A 27912-nucleotide genomic window follows, 5' to 3' on the forward strand; every position below is an offset into this window, starting at 1 on the left:
ATTCCGGCCGTATCAGAAAAACTGCACTGCATCTTATCAGAAACACACGGTTGGGGCTGATGTGGACAGTCCACAGAAACGCAGTCCTGAAAACGCCGATGGCTCACACTCCCTGGGAGCCCTGAAAAACAGAAAGCTCGAGTGTGCTGAGCAAAAGTATTTAAAGCATTTACATTGGTTTTCATTAATCCAAGCGGCAGAGTTTTTCTTTTTTTTTTCCTCTTGACAAGACTTTAAATGTTTACCAGCAAGCGGGGAATAGGAAGATAATTAATAATCATTGAATTCTCAGTACCCTGGGTATTTGACAGTAAATTTCACAAATAGCACATCATTAAAATATTCCTCTAAGTTACTGGCTGAGATTTCTCGCTATTTCTCCTTAAACAACCGCCATGCTCGCAGGCGGCTTTCTCACAGTCATCACGATGCCTGCACGGCACCGGCTGAAGTTAGTTTCATCTCAGAACCACCAAATTTTCTCAGGAGGGTTTCCAAAAAGCTTGCTTTTTTTTAACCACTTGCACGATCTTTGCTCTATTCATGTGCCGCCAAAAAATATTTACTTAATATTTCTAGTATTTAAATTCACTCACTTATTTTTTTTATTATTTTAAAAGGAAACTTTATACCACTACTGTAGATGGAAAATCAATGTCACCTCCATAAATAGAAGGTAGGGTAAAAATACAATAAAAATAAAACTTACTAAATTCAAGCAAGACACAGTGGCTGGGCAAAGACTCTGAGACTGAGGTTTTATACACCCCCACCCCCGCCAATGCTCCTGTGGTATAACTCATATACACAGATGTCAGTGTTTTGAGTATAGGGTTTGATGAGTTTTGCCAAATGTCATACATTCTTGCTACCACCAACATAATCAAAATATGGAACATTTCCAGGACCCCAGAAAGTCAAGACCTAGAAACAGGGAGAGGGAGGAGTCAGTGTTAGAAAGAAAAGTGTGAACGATACAGCAGTACCTCACTAAAGCGTTACTCCTTTTTTTTGTTTGTTTTGCTTTGTTTTTTGTTTTCTGAGACAGATTTCTCACTCTGTTGCCAGGCTGGAGTACAGTGGTGTGATCTCGACTCACTGCAACCTCCGCCTCCTGGGTTCAAGTGATTCTCCTGCCTCAGCCTCCTGCGTAGCTGGGATTACAGGTGCCCACTACCACGCCCGGCTAATTTTTTTGTATTTTCAGTAAAGACGGGGTTTCACCATGTTAACCAGGCTGGTCTCGAACTCCTGACCTCAGGTAATCCACCTGCCTCGGCCTCCCAAAGTGCTGGGATTACAGTCTTGAGTCACCACGCCCAGCCTGAAATTCCACTCCTTCCGACTAGTTCGAAGAGAAAATAGCACTGAAAAATAGTTCTTAGCAAATACAATGTCCTCACTGGTGGACCACCTAAAATCCATTTCGCCTACCATGGGAGGTACCTGGCTTAAATACGAGGCATCAGTACCAAAGGGAGGAAGAAGATAGAAGCAGTGATGGGGGATTTAGAGGTTGCTGCTTGAGGGCCTCTGTGCCTCCATGTCATGCACATACTGTTCCCCTGACCCAGAACTCCCTTCCATACCTCCCGACCTTACGTCTCCTAACAAGCCACTATTTATCCATCATGATTTGACGTGAACCACCCCCTCCTGGAGGCCCTCCCTGTTTCCCCAGGCTGGATCAGGCAGCTCTTCTACACTCCCAGGTCCCACAGAAGTCTGTCTATGGATTCACTCATTTGTCTACCCTCTAGACTCTGAGCTTCTTAGAGGCAGACATCAATAATTATTATGAAGATAATTATAATGCAGAAAAAGCAGCTAAAATGTTTTGGGAACTTACACGCAAGGCACTGTTGTAAGCACATCACATGTAGTAAATTACTCGACCCTCACAGCCACCCACCCACCGGATGCCCATAGTAGCTGCCCTGCCCCTCTCCCCATTGTGGCAACCAAAAATGTCTCCAGGCATCGCCAAACATCTCCTGCCAGGCAGACTCGCCCCCAGCGGAGGACCGTGGCTCCTGGCTTTACAACCCCAGCATGGCACACGAGGCCTGCGCACAGCAGAGGCCCAAAGACTGCTGGAAGCATCAACTCATGACTCACGCCCTCAACCTGAACTGATTGAGAAATGAGACATCTGGTCGCTCTCGGCCCTGGCAGGTAACGCTCAGCTCTGTGGCAGACGTCTGAAAGTTCTCATTCTTATCACCCGTCCTTTCATCGAGTTCCTGGGTGCTTACCCAATAGGTAGGCCCTGGGAATATGTGGCGAAATCTCTGACCACTGCCGAAAACTGCAGGACAAGATTGCTGGGGAGGCCAGTTCAGCCCTCCTCTTTGCCCCACCAAGCAAGAGCTCTAAACTGAGATCCAGGTCTGAGAACGGAGGGTAGCACAGGGTTAGGGGACTCCAGATCCACTCCCACCCCTGGCTGTGAGACTTGGGGAAACTCCATGTCCTCATGTGTGACACGGGGTGATGACGCTGGTGATACAAGCCTGTCAGTTTCCCTAACCTATGCAAAGCCCAAGACACACAGAATCAATACTCAGTAAATGGGGCCTACTGGATTATTATTGAAAGAATAATCTTTTCAGTGACAATTCTGCTCTTTCCCTGCTATAGTTACTCTATTTTACAACAACTTGGACGCACTAGTCCCCAACCCCTTCAAAAGCATTATGAAAAAAAGGAAGACATTTTTATAAAAATAAAATGGGTTGGTCAGCACTTTAGGAATTCTCTTTTCACCTCAGATTCTGCTGATCTTCAGAAAATGTGTGGAGGAGGTAAATGTGCTTCCAACACCCTCTCCATTCCACACTTTGTACTTTTCCTCCCAGGCTACCTGGGAGTGGATCAACTAAATCTTACTAAAGTGCTAGTGAGTCAGTGAGCTGCTTGTCATAACTGAAATACTAATAGCTAACACATCTATACCACTTACTTTATATCGAGAACCACTGTATGCATCTAGTATATGTTCATATTTGTCTCACAAGAACCTTATAAAGCAGGTGATATTGTTTCCCCATTTTATATAGGGGGAAAAATGAGGCTCAGAGAGGGTAAGTAATTTGCCCAAGGTCACACAGCTTCTAAGTATCAGAGCCAAGATTCATTCTCAGGCAACCTGGCTCCTCCACCCCCTTAACCACTACTTTATCCTGCATCTCAGGAAAGAGGTGATTTCCTGGATGGCGACACCCTGACCCTGACACAAGGAAGCAAGGATCCCCCTGGAAAAGAAAATATTCTGGGGGCCTCATCATTTCACTCGGGAGGTAGGCTGCCCCTGACAACTGAAGATACAGATTCCTTTCTTCGGGAATGTTCACAGTCTCTCCTTTTGCCCCAGAATTGAGTCAAAGATTATTTTAAAAATCACACTCAGGCCACACAGTGGTCCCCGCCAGCGCCTCTCCCCCTGGAAGCTCTGGAGGCCTGTTGCTCACCCTCACAGACGGACACACAGCCAAGTCTGAGGTGGCCACTCGCTCAGCGCCAACCCACCAGCCAACAGACCACTTTTGAAAAAAGGAACAGCAAGAGAACATCTTCTCTGCCTAGAACTGCAGGCGGTGGAATTTTCGGGAAGCAGAATAGTATGACCAAAATAGAAACCCAGCTAGGGAACCTCTGAGAGGCAGCCGTCCTTGGCGGGCACGGGGAGGGGCAGAGACCAATGGAGCTTTCAGGCTTGAGTGGCTGGGAAGAGAGGAACAGGGCCTGGCCTGGGGGCTGGATGCCCCCTCGATGGGCAGCGGGGCCACAGGGCTCCACTGATCCCTGGCCAAGCTGATCCGACCCACGGCTTGATGAGCTCACCCCAATGCCGAGGTGGTGTGAGTCCCAGGGCCTGGGTTTGGGACATCACAGTCTGTCGCCAAGGCAGCACTTAGGATGCCACAGCTGGCACCGCAGACCTGTAGCCGGAGGAAAGGGGCAGACAGAGAGACAAACCTTGCCTCCTGCCACTCACCCCGACAACTTGCATAACTTCCTGCCCATCAGGGCTGCAAGGAACCCCAAAACAGAGCAGGAAGGTGGATGGATTTTTCATCTGGCGGGTGCGCACAACCTATAGAAAGAACCCCTTTGAAAAGTAATGGATTGCCTCCAAATAACAAATCTGACACTCAGCAAACTTTCAGACAAGCCCCCCTAGACCGCTGCTGCCCACGCCCCACCCGGTCACACACACACACCACCTAACAGTAAGTGGATTCTCAATCAATGAATCATGTGTATTAATGATGAGAGTCAGGTTGTCACACCCTTCATTCAGAGGTGACACATACAGACACAGGGCCTGAAAGTCAAGAAATTCCATCTGGATAAATCAGGTCCAGAAATGCCAAAAAGGAAAGGGAGGACATTTGCCATCCTGTCTCGTCCATGGAACCGCTGGAAAAAGTCATTCTGAACGCGATGTCTTTGCCGACCTTGCCCCAGCTAAGACAGCTGTCTGCCTTCCCCAGACGGGGCCGAAAGACAAGCTCAGTGGTGCTTCCCAGGCAGGCTGCTGCAAGGCCAGGCGCCCGGGACACAGGACCGGGGTGATCCACAAGCAATGAGGCTTGCAGACTGGCTGCTGGCATGACTGCTTGCAAAAACACGCGCGCCCACATGCTGACACGTATTGCTTTTGGAGAGGGGTGGAGAAATGTATGGAATCTGCAACCCACAGGCCGCAAGGTCACCTTTTAGATGGGGGCAGCAGGGCCCAGGCATGTGGCACACAAACCAAATCTCATCTCCATCGTCAAATCTGGATGCGAAGAACTGTCTCTTGCTGGTTTCAAGACATTTCCTGGGGCCCTCCTGCCTTGGAGAATTCCAGAGATATTCCTATTTTTAGTCATTCGAACAGCTTATGGCCACTGTGCTGCAAGCTTTCACGTGTACGCTCCCCTGTTCTCTCTGCAGTTTACATCAACTGCTGGAGATAGCTACTCTGAATCTCCCTCTGTGTTACAGATGGGGAAACTGAGGCTTGGGGTGCAGGGAAATTCCCAAGACCACAAAAAGAGTCAGGGCAAAGCTTGGATTAAATTTCAGGGTTGGGGGTGCACCGGGGTATGTGGTGAGGGGCAGTGCATGGGGGGAAGGGCTGTACATGTGTAGCATGATGTGTGTGTATATAGGATCTGCAGATTTCATCAGTTTTGTTGTTTGTTTTTGAGATGGAGTCTCACTCTTGTTGCACAGTCTAGAGTGCAGTGGCGCAATCTCGGCTCACTGCAACCTCCACCTCCTGGGTTCAAGCGATTCTCCTGCCTCAGCCTCCCTAGTAGCTGGAATTACAGGTACCTGCCACCACACCCAGCTAATTTTTGTATTTTCAGTAGAGACAGGATTTCACCATGTTGGCCAGGCTGGTCTCGAACTCCTGATCTTAGGTGATCCGCCCACCTCAGCCTCCCAGCGGTGGGATTAGAGGTGTGAGCCACCATGCCCGGCCTTCATCAGTTTTTTAAATATGCATCACTTATATGCAGTAAAATGCACAAATATTTCACATACATCTTGTGCCTTTGCATATATATGCGCACAAGATACAGAACATTTCAAGTACCCCAGAGGGTTCCGTGTGGCCCCTCTGAAGCCAGACGCCCTCACCCAGGAAGAACCACTCCCTGACTTTTCCCACCATATGCTGGGTTTGACTGCTCTCGAACATCCTTTAAATAAAATCTGGATGGATGTGTCTCACTTATTTTGCTCAACAGAATGTCTGAGCTTCACCCCTATTGTGTGCAGTAGTCCTTTCTCTTTCATTGCTGTGTACTATTTCGTTGTACAAATCAACCACAATTTATCCAATCACCTTGCTGAACTCCCTCCATTTTTAAAGCATTTGAGATTAAACTGGTGATTTAGCAAGGTCTGTATCTAACAGAAGAGAGTACAGTGCATGACAGAGAACAGACCTCAGAGTGGCTTCCTCACCAAAAGGAGAAGGAAAGATCTGGTCAGAAGAGTTCCCCAGAAATAGACTTTAGATAATCCTCCTGCAACAGGACTCGCCAGGGCTAAACCCACCCACTCTGTCAAAGGCCTGCAGAAGACGACATGAGCAGGGGAACATCTCTTCTTTCCATCCTCTGCCCAACTGAGCAAAGAGCCCCCCTCTCCGACCAGCCACCTCTGAGAGTTTGGTCTCCTATTGATCCCCCACATCCCCTCGCATAGCCTGAAAGGCTGATTTCCATTTTTCCTTCAGGCAACTTAAAATCCAAGTGGAAACTTCCCCTTGAAGACAGTGGGGCCTGTGTAACCTTTGGCCGGGGGCAGAGATTTAAAATTAATGCCTTCTTGACTGACAGCTTCTTTATTTATACTTTTCCCCAGGAGCTTTCATTTCAGTGCCATGTTCCCGGGGGTGGGCACACTTCATCAGTGGCCCCTGCCAACCCCCTGGTTATTAAGACATTCCTCCCTGCTCCATGGCAACAGAGGTGATGTCACCCATTGCGGATTTCAGAGCTGCAGCCCACCTTCTTAGGATTATACAGGTAAACAGCCCCTTTCCACAGCCTTTAAAATAACTTTAGCAGGCATTTCAGACTTGAGTTTGTTTTTCCCCCTCATTTAACACTCTCACTTTTGCAGGCACGCCCACACAGGTCTGTTTTGATAAGGACCTTCATAAATCTTGAGCTTTGCAGGCCACTTTCTTCCCATCAGGCCCAGCTGAAGAAATGCTCTTTTTCCAAAACCTCAGATTACAAGGTCAAGAGGGTCCCAAATACCAACTCAGGAAAAGCAATCTCCCCACTCTGCATGTGGCTTACAGTCTGCCTTTGGTATATTTCTTCCACAGAGGGAAAAAGCATTAAAGATTCCAGTGCAGGGCTTTAGATCCAAATGCCCAAGAGGCAGGCAGGACCATCCACCAAGATGGAGAAAGAAACAGAAAAATAGCAGAGCTCCCCGTCAGTTCTCATTTCTACCTTAGCCAGGAGTTTTCCAATGAGTATAATCCCATTAGGACAGTAGCAAGATACAATGTATAATTATATAAATATCAGCTATAAAAGGTGAACGTGCACACATCCCACCGTACATGAGACACATCAGACAAAGTTAGAGACAGCAGCTGCATACGGCGTCCTGCTGCCCTCCAGGGCCACATTTTGGCTATGAGATACAGTGCTGACGGCAGGCACCTAGGACTCTAAGTGCCCAAGTTCAAGGCCTGCCCTGCCATTTACCAATGCAGACCCTCAGCAAAGTTACCTTACCCCCAAGAGCCTGATCTCACTGGTCCGGGATGCAGCCTGAGAACTTCTAATGCAGCCAGAACTGAGAGCCCCTTGCCACCCATTCTACATTTTTCAAAAGTATTTAACCTGCCACCTGATATGGCTGGAGAGCCTTGAGAACCAACCTGAATAACACTGCTTTAAAGTTTCAAGAGCCTCCACTCCTGATCAAAATCTATGCCACCAAAAGAACACAGGGGCTTGAATTTAGAAGCCAAGATACCATGTGTTTCACAGGGAAGAATGAGTGAGGCAACTTCAACCTCATTTCCCCTGCCTCCCTGCAAGGCCGATTCTCAATTCTAGCCCTCATTTCACCTTTCCAGCTGCACCTGGAGACGTTATTTGTCCAAAGCAGGTTTATTAAGGCCTGTCCTTAACTCAACAGAGAAGGCAATGTCTCTGAATGTCACATGTGTTTAGTGAACCTGCTTGCTTAGTGTAGAACACTATTTTTAGCAAGCACCAAACACATGCACATGCACATACACATACACACACACACACACACACACACAGATACTGTATCACAGCACCTCATATGTCCCTATTTGTTTACCAGACTATGACCCATATTGGCCTGGGGGCCAGGAACCATATCTAATTTGTGTGTATGCCCCTACAGGGTCTGGCACAAAACCAGCTTTCAGTGTGTTTGCTGAAAGAATGGGGTTTTAATTGTGCCCTGTGAATGGATTGAGAGCAGCTGTTCCTCCACTGAAGTGCCAGTGAAATTAGGGAATGGGACACAGAAGGGTCTGTGAGTGCTAAGAAATGACATCAAAAGCACGTGGGGGGATATGAAGTGGAGAGGGGAGGTGGGAATGTGTGGGTGGGGGGTGCAGGGGGTATGTGGTGAGGGGGTAGTGCCCAGGGGAAAGGGCTGCCCATGTGTAGCATGTACACGCATGGTGGGGGTGTATACAGAATCTGCGGATTTCATCAGCTTTTTAAAGGGCTGTGACCTCAAAAGTTTAAGGATCACAGGAATAAACTCTATAAAACAACAAGCAGTGATCAGAAGGAACCTGTTTTCCTTTCTGAAAGGCCAAGGTTGGCATTAAATGCTTTAGCTTACCAGGGATTGAAGGAGGGCTGCACCAGACTGTTGAGGCAAAGCAGATGTGAGCACTCCCCACATATCTGTCCCCACAGTAACTGGAGATCTGGCATCTCTGGAGGTGACCAGGAATTCCCCAGTACCCACCTGTCTCTCTCAGCACATTACAAGTTGGGAGAAGTAAGAATCCATTGCATTCACAAGCATGCATAAGGGAATTCAGCTACTAAACTGTCTGCTGACAGCCAGTACATCTTCCCCCTCCAGGGTGGGATCAGTGGCCCCATCAGGACTCCCACATCCCTGCCCCCAGGTCTTTCTGTCACTGTGTACTTGGTTGTCTCCTCCACTTGAAAGAAAATTAAGAGTCTTCTTTGCACATCTCTAGTGAATAAATTTGAAACCTAGATAAAATGGATAATTTTCCAGAAAGATACAGTTTACAAAAATTGACTCCAGTAGAAATAGAAAGTGTAAAGAGACCAATTCCCACAGTATAGAGAAAGCCATCAAGAAACAACTCCACAAAGAAGCACCAGGTCCAGGCGGCTTCACAGAGGAATTCGATCACAGCTTTAGAGACCAGGGAGTCCCAGGGAGACAGAAATTGTTCCTGAGCATAGACAAGGAAAGAAACCTGAACCTGAGAGCACACAAAATAGGACAATATGAGTATCACTCATGAATATTGAAAAATTCTTAAATATTATCTGATGCCACCACCACCTTAAGAAAATAATACAAGAAGCGGAGTCCATACCAGGGATGTTTTCACATAAAGAAATCTAATAATGTATGCCAACATATTAATAGGTCTAAGAAAAATAAGATCATATTTTTCCATAGATTCTAAAAAAAGCCTTTGATATAATTCAACTCGCATTTGTAATAAAAACTCTCAGGGAAAAAAGAAAGAACTAATACTTCCTTTACATAATTCATACACCTCAATTCTAAAGCCAACACTGGAGGTCCTCCTCCAAGGCAAGGATGCCCACTGTCTTCGCTATCATGTAACACTCTACTAGAGGTATTAGTTAATACAATTAGACAAGAGAAAACAACAGAGGCACAATCAGAGGCACGAGCTCAGAGAGGGCAGGATCTGGGTCTCATTCCTCATTGTGACCCTAGGATCTAACACAGTGGGTGCTCAGTAGCTGAATGAGTAAATAAACAATGGTTCATATTAATTGAACACCTCCATTAACAAAAGAAAGGGTTTACTACAACACTAGTAACAGATCACATGCTGTGTTGATTTAAATGGATTAACCTATGCAAGGCAGACAACAGTCCTATGAGGCAAGTGGTATTATTTCAGCCATTTTACAGATAAGCAGACAGAGGTCCAGAGAAGCTAGATGACTTGCTCAAGATCACCTTGTAGTAAACAAGGTTTTCAATTCCAGCCCTGCCATGGTCCCAGACGCCTTGCTAACTGGTTCATATGTGTCTCTCACCAAATGAGAGAATGAGGAACCTCACACAGTTCAGAACACATGATATGGAGCAAGGCTGCCCATTTTGGGAAAATTACTTTACTTCTCTGTGCCTTAGCGTCTTCCTCCGTAAAACACGGGTGATAATAGTGCCTGCTTGCTAGGGTTGGAGAGGAATCACATGGGCTAATGAACGTCTGCTACACGCTAAACTCCATAAAATGAGCATCCGACTCCCCAAAATTCCCTAATACACCTTCACCAATTCTAACAACAATGTCTGTCCCATTAGCAGTACCTTTCCCTCCTTGGTTTTTGCCAAGCTCATGCCCAGAGTTAAGGGTAGAACTTTACATGCATCACCAATATGTTGCCATCTGGGACAAAACCTAATAACAGGATAAAGGCTAGCGTTCACCCCTGAGGAGTTCCCATACAGAAGCAAAGAGAGGTGACTGCTATTAACATCTGGGTGACCCAGAGCCAGAGACACATCTGGGAGTTCACATTAGCCTCTCAAAGCTCACCATGTCCCTTCTCTTTTTTTTGTCTGGTTTGTTGGTTTGAGACAGGGTTTCCCTCTGTCCCATGGGCTGGAGTGTAGTGGCACGATCACGTCTCAGGGCAGCCTCGAACTCCTGTTTAAGAGATTCTCCCACCTAAGCCTCCTGAGTAGCTGGGAAGCTGGGTCTACAGGCATGCGCAACTAGGCTAGGCTAATTGTTTTAGTTTTTATTTTTATTAGAGATGAGGTCTTGCTCTGTTGCCCAGGCTGGTCTTAAAGTCCTGGACTCCAGTGATCTTCCTACCTTGACCTCCCAAAGTGTTGGGATTGCAGGCATGAGCCGCTGCTCCCGGCCACGACATCCCTTCTCTTCCTGGGTGCTAACTCTTCTGTGCTGCCTACTTCTCAGCAAAGAGTAAGTGCTTTCCAGATTCCAGAGTATTACTCTGTACTCCTTAAGTGTGGGCTTCATGTAGTAAAGTCTTCCAAAGAGTTTGAAGAAACTGACAAAAGCTACCTCTGCCGGGTAATCAAGGTTAACATCAATGATAAATGATATGGATAGTACACTTTTTTTTTTTTTTTTTTTTTTTTTTTGAGACAGAGTCTCACTCTTGTAGCCCAGGTAGCCCAGGCTGGAGTGCAGTGGTGCCACCCACCTCACTGCAACCTCCGCCTCCCGGGTTCAAGCAATTGTCCTGCATCAGCCTCCTGAGTAGCTGGAATTACAGGTGCCTTCCACCATGCCTGGCTAATTTGTGTATTTTTAGTAGAGCTGGGGTTTCACCATGTTGGCCAGGCTGGTCTTGAACTCATGACCTCAGGTGATCCGCCCGCCTCAGCCTCCCAAAGTGTTGGGATTACAGGCGTGAGCCACCACGTCCGGCTGGATAGTACATACTCTTGATATGATGTGATGAGAAGGGGCCTTTATCTTTGTGGGCTTCCTCCGGAAACCCTAGAGCCCTAGTCTAATGAAGGGACAGTCTACAATACAACCAACAATCCTCAAAAACAGTGAAGGTCACAAAAAACATTCCCAATCTGAATGAGGCAGAAAACTCAGTTAATAATGTGTCAATATTGGTTCGTTGATTACAATAAATGCACCATACTAATGTAAAACATTAATAACATGGGGAAACAGGGTAGTGGGTATATGGGAACTCTCTGTGCTATCTTTGCAATTTTTCTGTAAATCTGAAACTGTTCCAAAAAATAAATTTAAAAAAAAAAAAAAAAAGACAGATTCCAGGGCTTTCATTGTGGTCATTTAGATACCCATCTGGTGGCCACCAAGCACCACTTGCCAAGAAAAACTATAAAAAGTACCTCCCTTCAGATTTGGCTTGGAAACTATTTCCCCGGAAATCCCCCCACCCCACCCGACAAGAAAAATAAAAGCTGATTACGAATCTGGGAGGGGTGTGAGTATTTGTTCCCTGAAAAACATGACTTTAATCTTAATGAACAGAAAGACCACGGATGTTAGTGCGGATCGTTTGCAGATTCTTAATTGTATCTTTTCAAAGCAAAAGATGTCCTCCAGATTGCAGCTCTAGAAGACTGCCCTCTTCTGCTAATTATTTCCATCTCCAGCCAAAACACAAAATTATTGCTAATGACCATCTTCTCGGTATCCAAGTGAAGACAGGATACCCAAAGCTAAAGCAAATCCCTCACCTAAGGTGGCCAGAGAGGACGCTGAGGGAAGTTAAAACTTCATTACCTGTCTAACACAGTGCCTGTGGGAAACATCAGGCCACCAAGCCTCCTCGACAGGCTTCCCACACGAGCCAGTGAGCACAAGCCCTTCCTACGCACCAGATGTAGGCAAGCCCAGAGTGCGTCTGGAAGCTACCAACAGGCCTGCCCCTGAGCCTTCAACAAGCATTGGCTGGGCTGGGCTGGGCTGTCAAAATCAGGAAGCCTGGTTGGGTTTTTTGTTTTTTCCAAGACAACCTGCTAACCAGAAATACACAGTGAGGTTGGGCGTGTGGCCTCTTCCCCCTCCTCTTCCTCCTCCCTCTAACGAATGCTCCTGTTAAACACGTGAAGTGACAGATGAGCATTGGGCCCAGCCTGGGGAAGTCCCCAGCCCCCAGCGACTGAGGGCACTTGGAGGCACAGAGTGACAAAGTTCAGGCAGAAAGAGCCTGTGTCCTTCTGAATCCACGCGGCAGCTGCCCCCCACCCCACCCATAGTAGAAGTTCACTTAATATAGCTCAGACCAGTCCTCTCGTGGGTGATAAGTAATGGGTTCAGCAGCAGCAGCAGAACCCAGGGAGGAAATGGGCCGGCCTTATAATACCAAAGTTTTTAACCCCCTCCAGTATCAGACAGACAACCTCTTCCTCAGTTTCAACACAAAGTCCCTATCAACCACTGCTCACAGGAGGTGATGGGAACTGCATGGCCTCACTTCAGTGCCTGGAGGGAAGGAGCAGCCTCCTAACTTTGATAACTGGGTTCAGCTGCAACCCTCCTTTTTTTTTTTTTTTTTTTTTTTTTTTTTCAATCCCTCCCTGCTAACTCCATTCTTTGCTTCCTCACCTCCTCCCTCCAAAGGCACAGAAATCATGTCCCTTGCCCTTTGACAACCCAGTCCCAAGCAAGAGGCCAGCAGACAGCACCCGCTCCCCAGCCTTGGGACCTGCCTGCCACCTTTTGTTTCGCTGAGAGTGACCCTCAGGGAGCAGTCACAAGCAACCAGAAACCGGTGCCCCTAAAGGGCAAGAGGGAGCCGACCACCCCCTAAGGGTGGCAGTGGCCACTGACGCCTCCCCTCCCTGGCACCTAGGTAGGGGTACCCTCCCTCCAGGCCCCTTAGGAAGAGGGACAGCTGGAGCCAAGAGGACTCCTGTGCCCAGTCCCCAGGCCTGAGCCCCTGGCGGGCTCAGGGGCCAGGCCAGGGGGAGCCTCCACCGACCTTCGTTCGGATTCAAATACTCATAGTCGAAGAGGATGGAGAAGTCAAGCTCGTCTTGGGGGCTGCCCCCGGGCTCGTGGCCTGGGGCGTCCCCGCCGTCAGGTTGGGGCTGCTGCTCGGGGGCGTTCATGGTGCGCAGGGCGGGAGGGCTGCTGGGCTGGGGGTGAGGGCGGGCGCGGCTAGCTCTGGGACCCCTCGCCGGGGGCTGGCGGAGGCGGCTCGAGCGGCGGGGTCCCTTTCCTCGTGGGGACGCACGCCGGGTCCGGGGACGGCGCGCCTGGCGCAGCGGGTCTTGGACGCGCCCGGGGAAGCTGAGCGGCGGCGGCGACGGCGGCGCGAGCTTCCTGCTCCGGAGGCACCTGTTGCAGCCCGGGGAGGGCGGGGGGGGGCGCGTGGAGGCGGGGACAGGGCGGCCAGGCCGGCGGGGGCGGGGCCGCCACCCGGGGACCGGAGGGGAGGGGCGCGCGGCCTGGGCTGGCCGGTGCCGGGAGGAAGGAGGTTGCCCGCGGACCTGACCACACCGTCCCGGGCCACCGCTGGGCGCTGGGGCGGCCGCTGTCTCCCACCCTCCACGGGTGAGCGCGACACGCCCTGCGCGAACCAGGGTCTAGACAAGAAAGCTGCCGCCACTAGGACTTTTGCCCTAAGGGACCCACTGGCCCCACACTTTTTCCTGCTTTTCTTCTCCATGGGGTGGAGGGGGGTTTCCATCCACTTCTATTGCAGACCCGTGTCTCCAGGCATCTCCGTGTGCCCACGGGGGCGGCATGATTTTCACAGTACTTCAGACACCTGCATGGCTCTGAACTCAAGTCCCCAGCGCCTGGGAAGGAATCAGACTGACAGCACTAGTCCCCCCGTTACAGCTATGCCTCCTGGCCACCTACCACGTGCCAGGTGCTGGGCATCCAGCAGGAGCCAGACACTTGCCCTCAGAAGCTCAGGCTCTGGTCGTGGGAGAGGCCTGAAGGAGAGAAACGGGACAAAAAGCATCTCCTTATGGGGCCAGGAGAGAACTCACCAGGGTAAAGGTTGGGGAGGCTTTAGTCCCTTGGGTGGTCAAGGAGGACCTCTCGGGGGAGGTGACATTTGAAGAATCCTGATTGATGAGGCGATCTTGGGGAAGTGTGTTCTGGCAATGAGAACCAAAACATAGAGCCAAAGCTCGAGGGGGCTGGGTGTGCTGGAGGGAGAACGAGGAGTACAGTTCTGATGGGGCGGTTGGCAAGTGACAAACACGCCCGGCTGCTTGTTTAAAGCATGATTCCCAGGCCCCTCCCTGGAGCTTCTGATTCCATACGTCTGAATACAGACTCGTGGATATGTATTTTTAATTAAGCACCCAACGTGAGCATTAATGAACAGGTACATTTGGCAAATGCTGCATAAGGACCCAGTAACTAAGGAACACCCTCCAATAAAACTCTGCCGGGGGCTCTGCCAACTTAACTGAAGTTGGAAACAGACTCACAGAGGTAAAAAAAAAGATCAAAACTGTTCTTCAACCCTTCCCACACATTAGAATCACCTGGGACACCTTTTTACACACCCGTGCCAGGCTGCAATCCAAACCCACTGAAGCAGAATGTCTGAATTTTGTTTGTTTGTTTGGTTTGTTTTGTTTTTGAGATGGAGTCTCGCTCTGTCGCCCAGGCTGGAGTGCAGTGGTGCCATCTCAGCTCACTGCAAGCCCCACCTTCTGGGTTCACACCATTCTCCTGCCTCAGCCTCCTGAGTAGCTGGGACTACAGGCGCCCGCCACCACGCCCGGCTAATTTTTTGTATTTTTAGTAGCGACGGGGGTTTCACCGTGTTCGCCAGGAAGGTCTCGATCTCCCGACCTCGTAATCCGCCCACCCTGGCCTCCCAAAGTGCTGGAGTTACAGGTGTGAGCTCCCGCACCTGGCCTGATTTTTTTTTTTTTTTTTTTAATTTCAGATGAATCCAAGGTGCAGCTAGTGTTGAGAATGAGAAGATTAGATGGGCGAGGCCTTAAGATCCTCGTGAGAACCCAGCTTGACCTCAAGTGATTCGAGTCCTTCCCCATGTGCCAGGAGGAATTGAGGACACATACTCTTCAGGGGAGCCATCTCAGCTCCATTAATGGGATTTGTGCCAAGCCATCCATCATTCCACAAATATTTATTGAGCACCTGCCTGGCACTGCCACAAGATGTTAGGGATGCAACCATGAACAAGCCACAGCCTCTCCCTTCATCATGTATATGCCCTAAAAGCAAAGAAGCACAGTTATGAACGGGGTTTTCCAAATTGCACTCAGACCAGTGGTTCTTAACCCAGACTACACATTAGAATCACCTGGAGAGCTGTTAAAATTTGTATCCAAATACCTGAGCACCACCAGACATCGATTTGATGAGAATGTCTGGGGTTGGGACTCAGGCATCAGTATTTTGTAAAAACTCACCAGATGCTTCCAATGTGTGGCCAGAGATGAGAACCACTTTAGTTTAGACTCAAACTCTATTGCAGGGGCCTGGGGCTGGCTCAGGACTCATTTCACAGTCTTGGGCAGCACCTCCTGGTTGTCGGAGCATAAAGAAATTCCAGCCTTTGTTTCCTAACGATAAGCACTTCTATGCCATGTGTATCCAACAAGCATCTTGCGGGTGGCTGATGCATTTAGGTGGAGGAGGGAAGAGTGGTGACCCCAGCTAGGATACTTATAGACAAGTATCTAGAAACAGATGGATTCTTTTGAGTCCTTATGACAGGGACCCAAGGTCCAGATGATGAAATTTTGGCCAATAAACAAGAAAACCAGGCTTCCCCTGTGCTTTAGAAAAGGAGAAAAGCTGGAAATGCCTCCCCACATCCTTTCTCATCCCTCCATCCCATAATTATTAAGCGCCACTAAATCTAGTGGACACTTGTTGATTGTGCCTACCCAGAATAATTCCTCCCTTCTTCTCATAACAGCACCCCAGTGTGTTCCTTGGGGAAACTACTCTAAACATAATCTTGTTAGAGCTTTCAACCTAGCTGCTCCACCTTCCCCAAGCAAAGAAGTGGATGAATGACCCAGACTGGGCCAGTCAGAGAATTTTATCTCCACTAGCCTAAGATCCACTAAGGCAGGGGCTATGACCACCTCATTCACAGCTTTATGTGCAATGGATGTGTGGATAAAAGGAGGATGGATTAGTAGATGGATGGATGACTGGGTGAATGGAGGATGGATGCGTGGATGGAAAATGGATGGATGGATAGGGGATGGTTGGATGAATGGATGGATAATGGATGGAGGAGTCCATGGAGGGTGGATGGATGGAAGGATGGATGGATGGACGATAAATGGATGAATGAAGGATACATGGATGGATTGATGGAGGATAGATGGATGAACAGATGGACGAAAGAGCGAATGTGTTGCATGGATGAATGGATCCATTAATCAATGGAAGAGTAGATGTTTGCCTGGATGGATGCAGAGTCTGACTCTCCTTAAAATCCTTAGAGTTTTCTTCAAGGGTCCTCCACCCTGAGGCTTACCCTGGCCACCCAACTGCTAGGGCAAACACCTAAATTCTTACCCCAACTCCACTTCCTCTTCAGATACCCGACGATAAAATGAGATATTAAAGGGAAGATCACTTTGCAGTTGATCAAGTGCTACAGGAATTTCAGCCTGAGGCAGGACAGTTCAGGACAGTCTAACTGCCTTCGTTGTCCCTCTGAACAATGGATATATTTTCAAAGCTTCTGGGATTTGGAGTCTGGACTATTGTAATCAGAGTTCTTTAAAAGGAAGTGGTTCAGACTAGATGCCAACCAATAAAAGAGTTTCTGCCGGACAGTGGGGAGTAAAAGGTCTTCTTCCCTAAAGGTTACCTTGAAGGGTGGTAGTTCGGGCTGTGGGAAAGGCATATTTTCAATTCAAAAATAAATAATCTGTGCTCTTAGGAACAAGGTCCGGGAGAAGAATGCATGACCTTTATGTGTCGAGAGTGACTCTGGGAAGTAGAGGGAGGGGGGTGGGATGGCGGCCTTCACAGGGCAGCTTTGTCAACTTTCTCTCTATCCTGTGTCCCACCTCCTTTGGATACCCTGGCCTTTGAGTTTTTCCCCAGCCTCTCCAACCGAAGTGCAACAGAAAGCTGGTGAAGCTAGTGAGACTTTGAAACTTCCAGCACACATTGGTACTATCTGACCCTGGAACTATTTGGCCCAGGAACTCAGCTCCCTTCAACATGCACTTAATCCCAGAGTCTAATTACAGCCTGAGCTAGGTGCCATGAAAGGCAAGGAGAACGTGTTCTGGAGCTTATGTCAAGGAAACCTGATGTAGACAGGGAATTCAGGCAAGGTTGCCCTAGGGAGGCGATGTTTAAGCTGGGACTGGAAGGCTGGTAGAAGTTAGTTAGGGAATGACAAGGGGAGGTACTAACAGAGCGATGAGGGAGTATGTGTAAAGGCTCTGAGGCAGGAGGAAAATATGAAACAATAGAGGACCCCAAAGAAGACGGGAGTGGCAGTGCTCAGGGAAGGATGAGAAGATGGTGTAAGATCAGGCTAGGAGGTAAGTGGGGCCCAGGAAACCATATTGAGAGTTTGGGACCCAAAAGCAATTGGGAACAACTGGAGAGTGTTAGGCAGCACATGACAGAACCATAGGTGAGTTTTTAGAGGATGGCTCTGGGTCCTCTGAGGACGCGGAATTGCAGGGGGCAAGGGTTGAAACAGGAGGACCAACTAGGCAGTTTTTGTAGTCATCCAGGCAAGAGATAATGGGGGTGTGAACTACAGAGATAAGTAGTAGCCATAGAGATAAGAAAACGTGGAAGGATTCACAAGACTCATAGACTCTCATCCTTTGGTCTATCTGTGAGTTACCTCTCTTCCTCTTCTAGGCTTCCTTAAAATGGAGCATAATTTGGGTCCACCTGGATAGAAATAGTCAAGAAGCACTGACTCCTGAAGCACCTTCAAGAAGCTCCTCCTGGCTCTGCGTCCCCAGGCTGCTTCAAGATTGCCCTGGAGTTACCCACCACCTACAGCTCTGCCTTCCTTTCCACCTTCTGGTAGAAAGCTCATTTTAATCTACAACCTGAGCCTCTCCGCAGAAATCCCGGCTTGTATATCCAATGTCAATCCAACATCTCCACTGGGGCGTCTAACAGGCACCTCAGTGTGAATGTGTCCGAAACCAAAGCCTACGTCTCCAGCTGTTCCTGCCTCATTATGCCTCAACTCAAGTATTGCTCTGCCTGTAATCCAGTTCTCTAATCAAACACCAAAGAGTGGTTCTTGAGTCCTTGCCTTTTCTCATGCCCACATGCAAACCCTCAGCAAATACAGGCAGTTGCACCAAATGTAACCCAAAGCCACCCATTTCTCACTAACTTCACTGTTCTTCCTCCCACCTCCCAAGAATCCAGGCCTTCATTATTTCTTACTTGGACAACTGCAGAAGCCTCCTCCCTGGACTTGCTACTTCCACTTTTGCCGCTGTGTGGAGCAACCAGAGGGAGCCTTTAAAAAATATACATCTGATAAACCCTCCAGTGGCTTCCCATTAAATTAAAATTAAATAGAAAGCCCTTGGTCTGCAAGGCCCTACGTAAGCTATATCCCACCTGGCTCTCCTTGGGTATCATCTCCTGCCATTCTCCCCTTCTCTTACTCCCTCTGCCACCCTGATCGTCCACCTATTCCTTGAAAACGCCCACATGACCCCACCCCAGGGCCTTTGCGCCTACCATTCCCTCAGCTATTTCCTGGCCACTACCTCACTTTGTTCATTTCACAGCTCAAAAGTCACCTCTGAGAGACCTTCCCTGCCTGTCCTAATAAAAATCGCATCCCCCGGCATTCTCTGTCTCCTCACCCTGCTTCATGTTCCTCGTTGCCCTTTCCACATGGTATATTTTATTCATATGTATATTTCTTCGTCAGTTTGTTGCCTGTTCCTTTCACTTGAGTGCAGTCCCCACAAGGGCAGGGATATTTGTCTGTTTTCTTCCCTGGGATATCTAGAGTTGCCAAGTTTAGCAAATACAAATACAGGACACCCAGTTAAATTTGAATTTTAGACAATGAATGCTTTTCTTAGTAGAACTATGTCCCAAATAGTATGTGGGACAGACATAAACTAAGAAGTTATTCATTGTTTACCTGAAATTCAAATTTAAGTGGACATCCTGTATTTTTATCTGGCAACCTCAGCTGTATCCCCAGATCCTAGAGTGGTAGCCAGTACATGGTAGGTTCTCACTAAAAAGCAGCTGAAGGAATGAATGGAAGAATGGCGCCCAACAGAGCTTCTACCTGAGAGATCAATCAGTGAATAAAACTGCACCATTAGGAGAACCCAAATTCCTTCTTTGCTCAGCTTAATGGGACTCAACAGGGATGTCCTGAAATTTAGCAGTGTTTTATAGCCTTGGCAGCCCAGCCTCTAGCCTGGTTCCAATACCTGTAATTATTTGTAGAGAAATAACATTTCATCTGACTCAATGGCTTCAGGGAAATTCTACCTGCACATGTTGCTTAAAAAGAAAAAGAGCCTGGTATGGTTGTGCACACCTGTAGTTCCAGCTACTTGGAGACTGAGATGGAAGGATCGCTCAAGCCCATGAGTTTGAGGCTGCAATGCATGACAATTGCACCTGTGAATAAGCACAGCCCTTCAGCCTGGGCAACATAGCAAGACCCCGTCTCCAAAACAAGGAGTGAGGCACAGAAAGAAAAAGACTATCTATAAAAGACAATGTTCTGTTACAGAAAATATGTAAAGGTCTTGAGATTTTTTTGGGTTTTTTGTTTGTTTGTTTGTTTTTTGAGATGGAGTTTCGCTCTTGTTGCCCAGGCTGGAGTGCAACGGCGCAATCTCAGCTCACCGCAACTTCTGCCTCCCAGGTTCAAGTGATTCTCCTGCCTCAGCCTCCCAAATAGCTGGGATTATAGGCATGTGCCACCACACCCAGCTAATTTGAGTTATTTATAACAAGACTGGTACATCTGAATCCCTTCCACCCCTTCCAGGCTGATCTTCCTGCTGTAGGTCAATGGCATGAAGACATAAATGTTTGACCAAGCCTGGAGTGATCTTGTGGTACATTAAAGAACAACTCACAGCTGGGATGCCCAGGATCCAAACTGAGTCCTTCCTCTAACTCACTCTGTGACCTTTAAGCAAGACACCTTCTGTGCCTCAGTTTCTCCATCTGTCAAATGGGAGGAGGTGAATTAGATAATACCTGAGTTACCATTTCAGCTCTAAAATTCAAGGATTGTTTAACAAGGAAAACCAAGCTAATCTGAGCAGCAGCCGGGGCTCGCTTCATGGGATGTGACATGCAGAGTCACACAGCACCCCGCACCTGGAACAGCCTGTGCTTAGAAGGAGCCTGCGCTTGGTTGAATGCTCTGCTGTTGACATTTTTTAAATTCTGAATACTTTTTGAACAAGAGGCGATGCATTTTCATTTTGCACAATGCCCTGAAAATTGTGCAGCCGGCTCTGATAGTGTACAGATGCTCCTCAACTTATGGTGAGTGACATCCCAATATACCCACGATACACTGAAAATATTGTTGGGTTGAAAATGCATTTAGGCAGGGCATGGTGGTTCATGCCTATAATCCCAGCACTTTGGGAGGCTAAGGCAGGAGGATGGCCTGAGGCCAGGAGTTTGAGACCAGTCTAGGCAACAGAGCAAGACCCCGTCTCTATGAAAAATAAAAATAAATTAGCCGGGCTCCCATTTGAACCCAGGAGCTTCAGGCTGCAGTGAGCCATGATTGCACCACTGCATTCCAACAGAGTAAGACCCCATGTCTAAAAAATAATAATAATAGGCCAAGCACAGTGGCTCATACCTGTAATCCCAGCACTTTGGGAAGCTGAGGAGGGTGGATCACCTAAGGTCAGGAGTTCAAGACCACCCTGGCCAATGTAGTGAAAGCCCGTCTCTACTAAAAATATGAAAATTAGCCAGGCATGGTGGCAGGTGCCTGTAATTCCAGCTACTCGGGAGGCTGAGGCAGGAGAATCACTTGAACCTGGGAACGGAGGTTGCAGTGAGCCGAGATCGCGCCATTGTGCTCCAGCCTGGGTGACAAGAGTGAAACTCCATCTCAAAAAGAAGAAGAATAATATATACAAAGAAAATGCATTTAATATGCTTAACCTACTGAACACCATAGCTTACTAGCCTACCTTAAACATGCTCAGAACATTTACAGTCACCGACACAATTGATTTTGGGCAAAATCACCCAACACAGAGACTACTTTATAATGAGGTGTTGAATATCTTCTGTAATTTATTGAATACTATACTGAAAGAGAAAAACAGAGTGGTTTATGGGTACCCAAAGTACAGTTTCTACTGAACTCACATCGCTCTCACACCATCGTAAAGAAATCCTAAATCAAACATCGTAAGTCAGGGACCATCTGTATAACACATAAGTCACAAATTTTCATCATGAACTCCATGTCCTAACAACCTCCCATTATAATAAAACACTGCTTATAAAAGACAGGCATTGAAACGCTTTAAGTCGGATTCAAAAAGTGGGAACATTCTTTACCAGACTCCAGAAACAATCTCCCTTCAACGGAAGCATTCCCTGGGACTCATGACCACTCTAGGTGTTAATATATAACTTACAGACAGATGCATTTGACTCCAGCAAGGCTGGTACTAGGGTGACGCAAGAGAGGTAAAATAAAAGAGGGCACCAAAAACTCAGTAATTAGATAAATTATATCTTCGCACCATGTTTTAAAACATCAAAATGCATGCCAAAAAAAAAAAAAAACAAAAAACCTTGCTGAACAAGCTATTAGATTTTTAATAAAGACAGGTTAACAGTCCATGTGAGCCATATTGCACCCTAAGGCCAAAGGGAAAATGAGTAATGTTGATCCTGTCTTTATTTAACATTTTTTATTTATTTTTTTGAGACAGGGTCCCACTCTGTCACCCAGGATGGAGTGCAGTGGCGAGAGCGTGGTTCACTGCAGCTTCAACCTCCCGGGCTCAGATGATCCACTCACCTCAGCCTCCTGGTAGCTGGGACTACAGGCTCCTGCCCTACTACACCCTGCTATTTTTTTTTTTTTTTTTTTTTGTAGAGACAAGGTCTCACTATGTTGCCTAGGTTGGTCTCGTACTCCTGGGCTCAAGCCACCACATCTGGCCTTTTTTAAAAAAGTCTATCATGGAGTTTTGGCATTAATTTTGTTTTTAAAATATAATATTAGGTTGGGTGCGGTGGCTCACACCTGTAATTCCAGCACTTTGGGAGGCCAAGGTGGGCAGATCATGAGGTCAGGAGATCAAGACCATCCTGGCTAACACGGTGAAACCCCATCTCTACTAAAAATACCGAAAAAATGGCATGAACCTGGGAGGCGGAGCTTGCAGTGAGCCAAGATTGCGCCACTGCACTCCAGCCTGGGTGACAGAGCGAGTCTCCAACTCAAAAAAAAAAAAATATATATATATATATATATATTATATTAAACTATGGTTCATCCTGGGCTCATGCCTGTAATCCCAACAATTTGGGAGGCCAAGGTGGGAGGATCGCTTGAGCCCAGGAGTTCAAGACCAGCCGGGCAACATAGTGACACCCCATCTTTATGAAGCTGAAACAGGAGGATGGCTTGAGCCCAGGAGGCCGAGGCTGCAGTGAGCCGTGTTCGTGCCACTGCACTCCAGCCCAGGTGACAGAGCAAGTACCTGTCTCAAATATATATACATTTCATATACATATGTGTGTTTGTGTGTGTGTGTGTGTGTGTGTGTGTATAGTTCATCCTGATTACTGAATTTCTTGCATTTTGCTCCCCCAAATGCCTCATTGGCTTCGTCATGCTCTTGTAAAGCCATTTTTAGGGATGAGCTCCTAATAGACTGAGAGAACAAGACAGTTTCAAACCTGACTTGTACTTCAATCTATCGTCTCCTACAGAGTCTTTTAAAGCCCAAAGAGGATTTCTGTGTTGTGAGAAAACTATTTTTCAAGAGAAGATTGCAGCAAAAAGCCGTTAGCTGAATACGCCACCCTCCCACTGGACAGGCACTGATGGCCATGGGTACCTCGTAAGACAGCAGGGTTCTACTAAAAGCCAGCGCCTAAATCAACCTGTGGACTGTAGGAAGATGCCCCATTTGACAGCAGCAGAAGTTACAGGTCTGCAGGAGCTCCGCCAAGTCCATCCTGCAGGCATATTATGTCTGGCCTGCCCAGTAATTTCTTTTTAATCTGAACTAACATTTTTATTTCTTTTAATTTTATATTATTTTAAGTTCTGGGATACATGTGCAGGATGTGCAGGTTTGTTACATAGGTAAACATGTGTCTTGGTGGTTTGCTGCACCCATCAACCCATCACGTAGGTACTAAGCCCCATATGCATTAGCTATTTATCCTGGTGCTCTCCCTGCCCGACCTTCCCGGCAAGGCCCCAGTGCGTGTTGTTCCCCTCCCTGTGTCCATGTCGAACTAACATTTTAAAATTGGGAGATTTCACATAAAAATCCAAATTTCCAACTTCTTAAAAAAAAAAAAAAAAAAAAAACAGGCAGGCAGATCCAGCAGATCCAGCAGATCCAACCACCCCAGGCCCGCATTCCCGTATGGACCAATCAGCTGGAGGTGAGTGGAGGCTGTTCCCTGGGGACTCCCCAGCACACACCCCCCCCCACACACACACACCCTCAGTTCACCCCAGCGCCCACCTGGCTGCCTCATTCATTTGTGCCACCTGCCGGGAGCCTGTGAGCTTGAGCACCTGGGCTGCAGGTTCTTGATTCCTTCCACCTGGTCCCTGTACAACTACTTTGCCCTGGTTTTGTTTCTCCTCTTTGTTCCTTGCTTTCTAGTACATTCCCCTCTGTCTTGGGTAACAATGTTTAGAAGGAGGGCAGGCTCGGTAAACCTACCTGCCCCTCAAGTGATGGTCCTTGCTCTTAACTGAACAGGAGATGCCACCATCCCTCTGCTAGGGAGGCTCCATCTTCTACTAAAGCACAGCCTCAAGGGGCAGGATGGGTAGGGCTGGTTATAACGTTAGGGGATAGAGTGTTGGTTAATATCTGCCCATCCCCACAATCATTTCTCACTCAATGTACCTATCACCCTTGGCCCACTCTCCCCTCCTCGGTCACCCAGGCTGTCTTCCCCTGTATGCCTCAAGATCGTTTCTCTCTCCATTCTCTTCCCTGCCATATTCTTTGCAGACTCAAACATCTGTGCCGATTTCCTAATCTTTGAAGTCAGGGAGTGATGAGGACAAGCTGGCTGACTCAGAGGTACCCATCATCAGCTCCCATCTGCACAGCCAGACCCTGGAGCACAATCCCCACTGCCTCCAAAAAAGCACAGGACATCAGCTGCTCTCTCCCTCTTTCGCTTCTCCATCAACACAATCACTAGACCTCACCTAAGCTCAGAGTCACTTAGCTTGTAAATGACTTCCCATGAGTACGTCTCCCCAACTTCACAAAAACATCTCTTTCAAATGCAAATGGGCATGTCTCATAGACGTTGGATTTTTCTCCCCACCACCTTGCCAGGCGCTCTGCCTCTGTTAGACTCTCCACAAACACCTCTGGACTCAGTGGCTCAGTGATTGAAGTGGGTCACCAGGACCCTACAGAAAAGACCCCAGAGGCTTGGTGGAAAGTGGATTTGTCCCCGTCAGGAACTCTTGAAAGTTATTGATCTGGAGGAAAGTAATAAATTGAATTTAAAACAATAAAATAATAGTAAAAATGGGGCCGGGCGCGGTGGCTCAAGCCTGTAATCCCAGCACTTTGGGAGGCCGAGACGGGCGGATCACAAGGTCAGGAGATCGAGACCATCCTGGCTAACACGGTGAAACCCCGTCTCTACTAAAAAATACAAAAACCTAGCCAGGCGAGGTGGCGGGCGTCTGTAGTCCCAGCTACTCGGGAGGCTGAGGCAGGAGAATGGCGTGAACCCGGGAGGCGGAGCTTGCAGTGAGCTGAGATCCGGCCACTGCACTCCAGTCTGGGCGACAAAGCGAGATTCTGTCTCAACAAAAAATAAAAATAAAAAAAATTAAAAAAAAAAATAATAGTAAAAATGGAAGCTAACAGGAACTGACCACTTTGTCTTTGCTGAAAGCTTCACAGACATGATTTCCTTTCAACCTTAAAACACCCCCATGTGTAAAAATTACTAATAGCCCACTTTTCAGTTAAGGAAACAAAGGCATACAGCAGGTTGTGATGTGACTTGTGAAGTCGCACATGCACCATGGAAATGGTTTTGTCTTACATGAGTCTGATATTCATTACTGAGTCATGCTATTCCTGGGTGATTAGCTAAGGGTAGATTTGCCGAGGGACATTTTTGGATCAAGATGAAACCCTGAAAAGTCTCATGACTGCCAGTGATAGTGGAGGGTGGAGGAGGAGCTGATGAGGGGAATCCAGGACGGGCTGTCAAGAAAGCACAGCTGAAGTGGTCTGAATATTCACAGGATTGATGGCATCTACCTCTAGGTACCAAAGCCAGGGACCATCCCCATGGAACTCTGGGGCTCAAGGAAACACAGTTTGAGAACCCTAAAGGAGAAAGCTCTATGGACTGGGAGGCACTGCTTCTGAGCACCTCTTCTGCCCCACATTGGCCCCAGCCATCTCCATCTCCTGCCTGGGCCACTGCAGCAGCCTCCTGTCTGCCCACCTAGCATTTACTCTTACCTGGCTAGAGGCTGATCTCCCCTTAATGGGCAGTATGACCATTTGAAAAGGTTCATTACACCACACATCGCTGTTGCTGAACATTCCCCCAGGGGCTCCTGATTACCCCAAGAATGAACTTCAGACTCCTCACAAGCTCCTATGTGGGCCGAGTGCGGTGGCTCATGCCTGTAATCCCAGCACTTTGGGAGGCTGAGGCGGGCGAATCACGAGGTCAGGAGATTGAGACGATCCTGGCTAACACGGCGAAACCCCGTCTCTACTAAAAATACAAAAAATTAGCCGGGCGTGGTGGCGGGGCCTGTAGTCCCAGTTACTCGGGAGGCCGAGGCAGAAGAATGGCGTGAACCCGGGAGGCGGAGCTTGCAGTGAGCTGAGATCACGCCACTGCACGCCAACCTGGGCGACAGAGCAAGACTCCGTCTCAAGAAAAAAAAAAAAAAAAAAGATCCTACATGATCCCGTCCCACAATCTTGTCTCTATCACGCTCCCCCTGCCCTTTCTGGTCCGGCCCCACTGGGCTCCTTGCTGTTCACTAAGCATCCCAAGCACATGCCTATCCTCAGGGTCTTTGCACTTATCACTTATTCTGCCTGGAATGCTTTTCTTCCAGACATCTTACAGGCGGATCATCTTACAGGACCACTCAGGGGTCAACCAAAAAAAGATATCACCTTGGAGAGGAAGGGCCATCCAGCCTGAATGAGGAATCCTACTCTTGTGGATTGAAGCGTCCCTCTCCACCCTACCAAAAAAATATATTCAAGTCCTAACTCTAGATCCGGTGAATGGGACCTTATTTGGAAATAGTGTCTTTGCAGATGTAATCAAGTTGAGATGAGGTCATACTAGACCTAAAGGGGTCCAGGCCAATGACGGCTGCCTCCGTGAGAAGAGGAATCAACACACATGCACTCGGGAAGAAGGTCACATGAAGACAGAGGCAGAGATGTGAATGACACAGCCACAGGCCACAGAGGGCCAAGGGTCTCCAGGAGCCACTGGAAGCTGGGAGAGTCAAGGAAGGGTTTCCTCCTAGAGCCTTCAGAGAGAGCATGGCTCTGACATCTTGATTCAAACTCTTAGCCTCTAGAACCATGAGAGAATAAATGTGTATTGTTTAAAGCCATTCAATTTGTGGTAATTTGTTACAGCAGCCACTGGAAACTAATACACACCCGCAGACACACACACACACCCACCCCAAGTCATGCGAAACTCCATTTTACTTTTAACAATGACAGTGGCCTTTTGACTTCCTTTGGTCCCTGGTCTTTAACGGCCTCTGAAGTCATCCTGGCTATTTCCTGGCAAGCCTCATGAGGGTATGCTCTGTATCTGCCTCATTCACCGCTGAATCCCCAGCATCTTGGAAAGTACCCGGCACACGGTAGATCCCTAAAAATATTGATGAAGATACATTAAATGATCGAGGGGGCATCTAAGAGGAGATGGAAATTGGGCTGGGCCTTCAAGAAAGATGTGAAGGAAAGGAGAGAAACCCAGATAGGAAGCCTCGCTCGAGCACAGCCAAAGAGAAGGACCAAGAGTGCCTGCGAGGAGGAGTGATAGCACAGGCAAAGGCTGGCATGGAAAGCAGCAATTTTACTGGAGGTCAGAGCCCTGGAGTGTCAGGGGAAAGAAACACCCAGCTGGGCTTCAGTCACCCAGAGAAGCTCTGAGAAAAGGAGCCCTGGATAGTCCATTGTGATAGAGAGCCAGAGGGAGGGGATGGGGGCTGCTAGGAGTCATTGCACGGTGCAGAAAGTCAAGCAGGAAGGGAAGAGACTCCTGTGACTCCAGACTTTGTGGCGGGCTGGCTCCTTTAGGGAGCTGGGGCCTTCCTCTCCAGCTCGTCTTGGCTGAATAGTCCTGCTGCAAGAAGCAGTAAAGATTGGACCTATGGAGCCCTTAAAAGCCAAGCTTTTGGCATCAGCCGGGCCTAGGGCTGCCCCACAAAATGCCTTGACCATTCCCCGTGT

At 48.1% G+C, this 27912-nt stretch overlaps 1 protein-coding gene across 8 annotated transcripts in view; it reads right to left on the minus strand.

The window, feature by feature from the left end:
- Nucleotides 1-27912, minus strand: part of NFATC2 (nuclear factor of activated T cells 2) — a 176946-nt gene that overhangs the window by 143312 nt on the left and 5722 nt on the right. For 4 of the 8 annotated variants that reach the window (XM_077951994.1, XM_077951995.1, XM_015148778.3 and 1 more), the window contains exon 1: nucleotides 13221-13555. The exons of the other annotated variants lie outside the window; for them this stretch is intronic. Coding sequence is in view for 2 of the 4 variants with exons in the window: in XM_015148778.3 (XP_015004264.1) it covers nucleotides 13221-13350 (130 nt within the window). In the remaining 2 variants the exon portion in view is untranslated. Of the gene's footprint in view, nucleotides 1-13220; nucleotides 13556-27912 lie in introns of those variants that run through there. 8 annotated transcript variants of the gene reach the window in all.

This window comes from Macaca mulatta, chromosome 10 (assembly GCF_049350105.2).
Source record: "Macaca mulatta isolate MMU2019108-1 chromosome 10, T2T-MMU8v2.0, whole genome shotgun sequence".
Lineage (NCBI taxonomy): Eukaryota > Metazoa > Chordata > Mammalia > Primates > Cercopithecidae > Macaca > Macaca mulatta.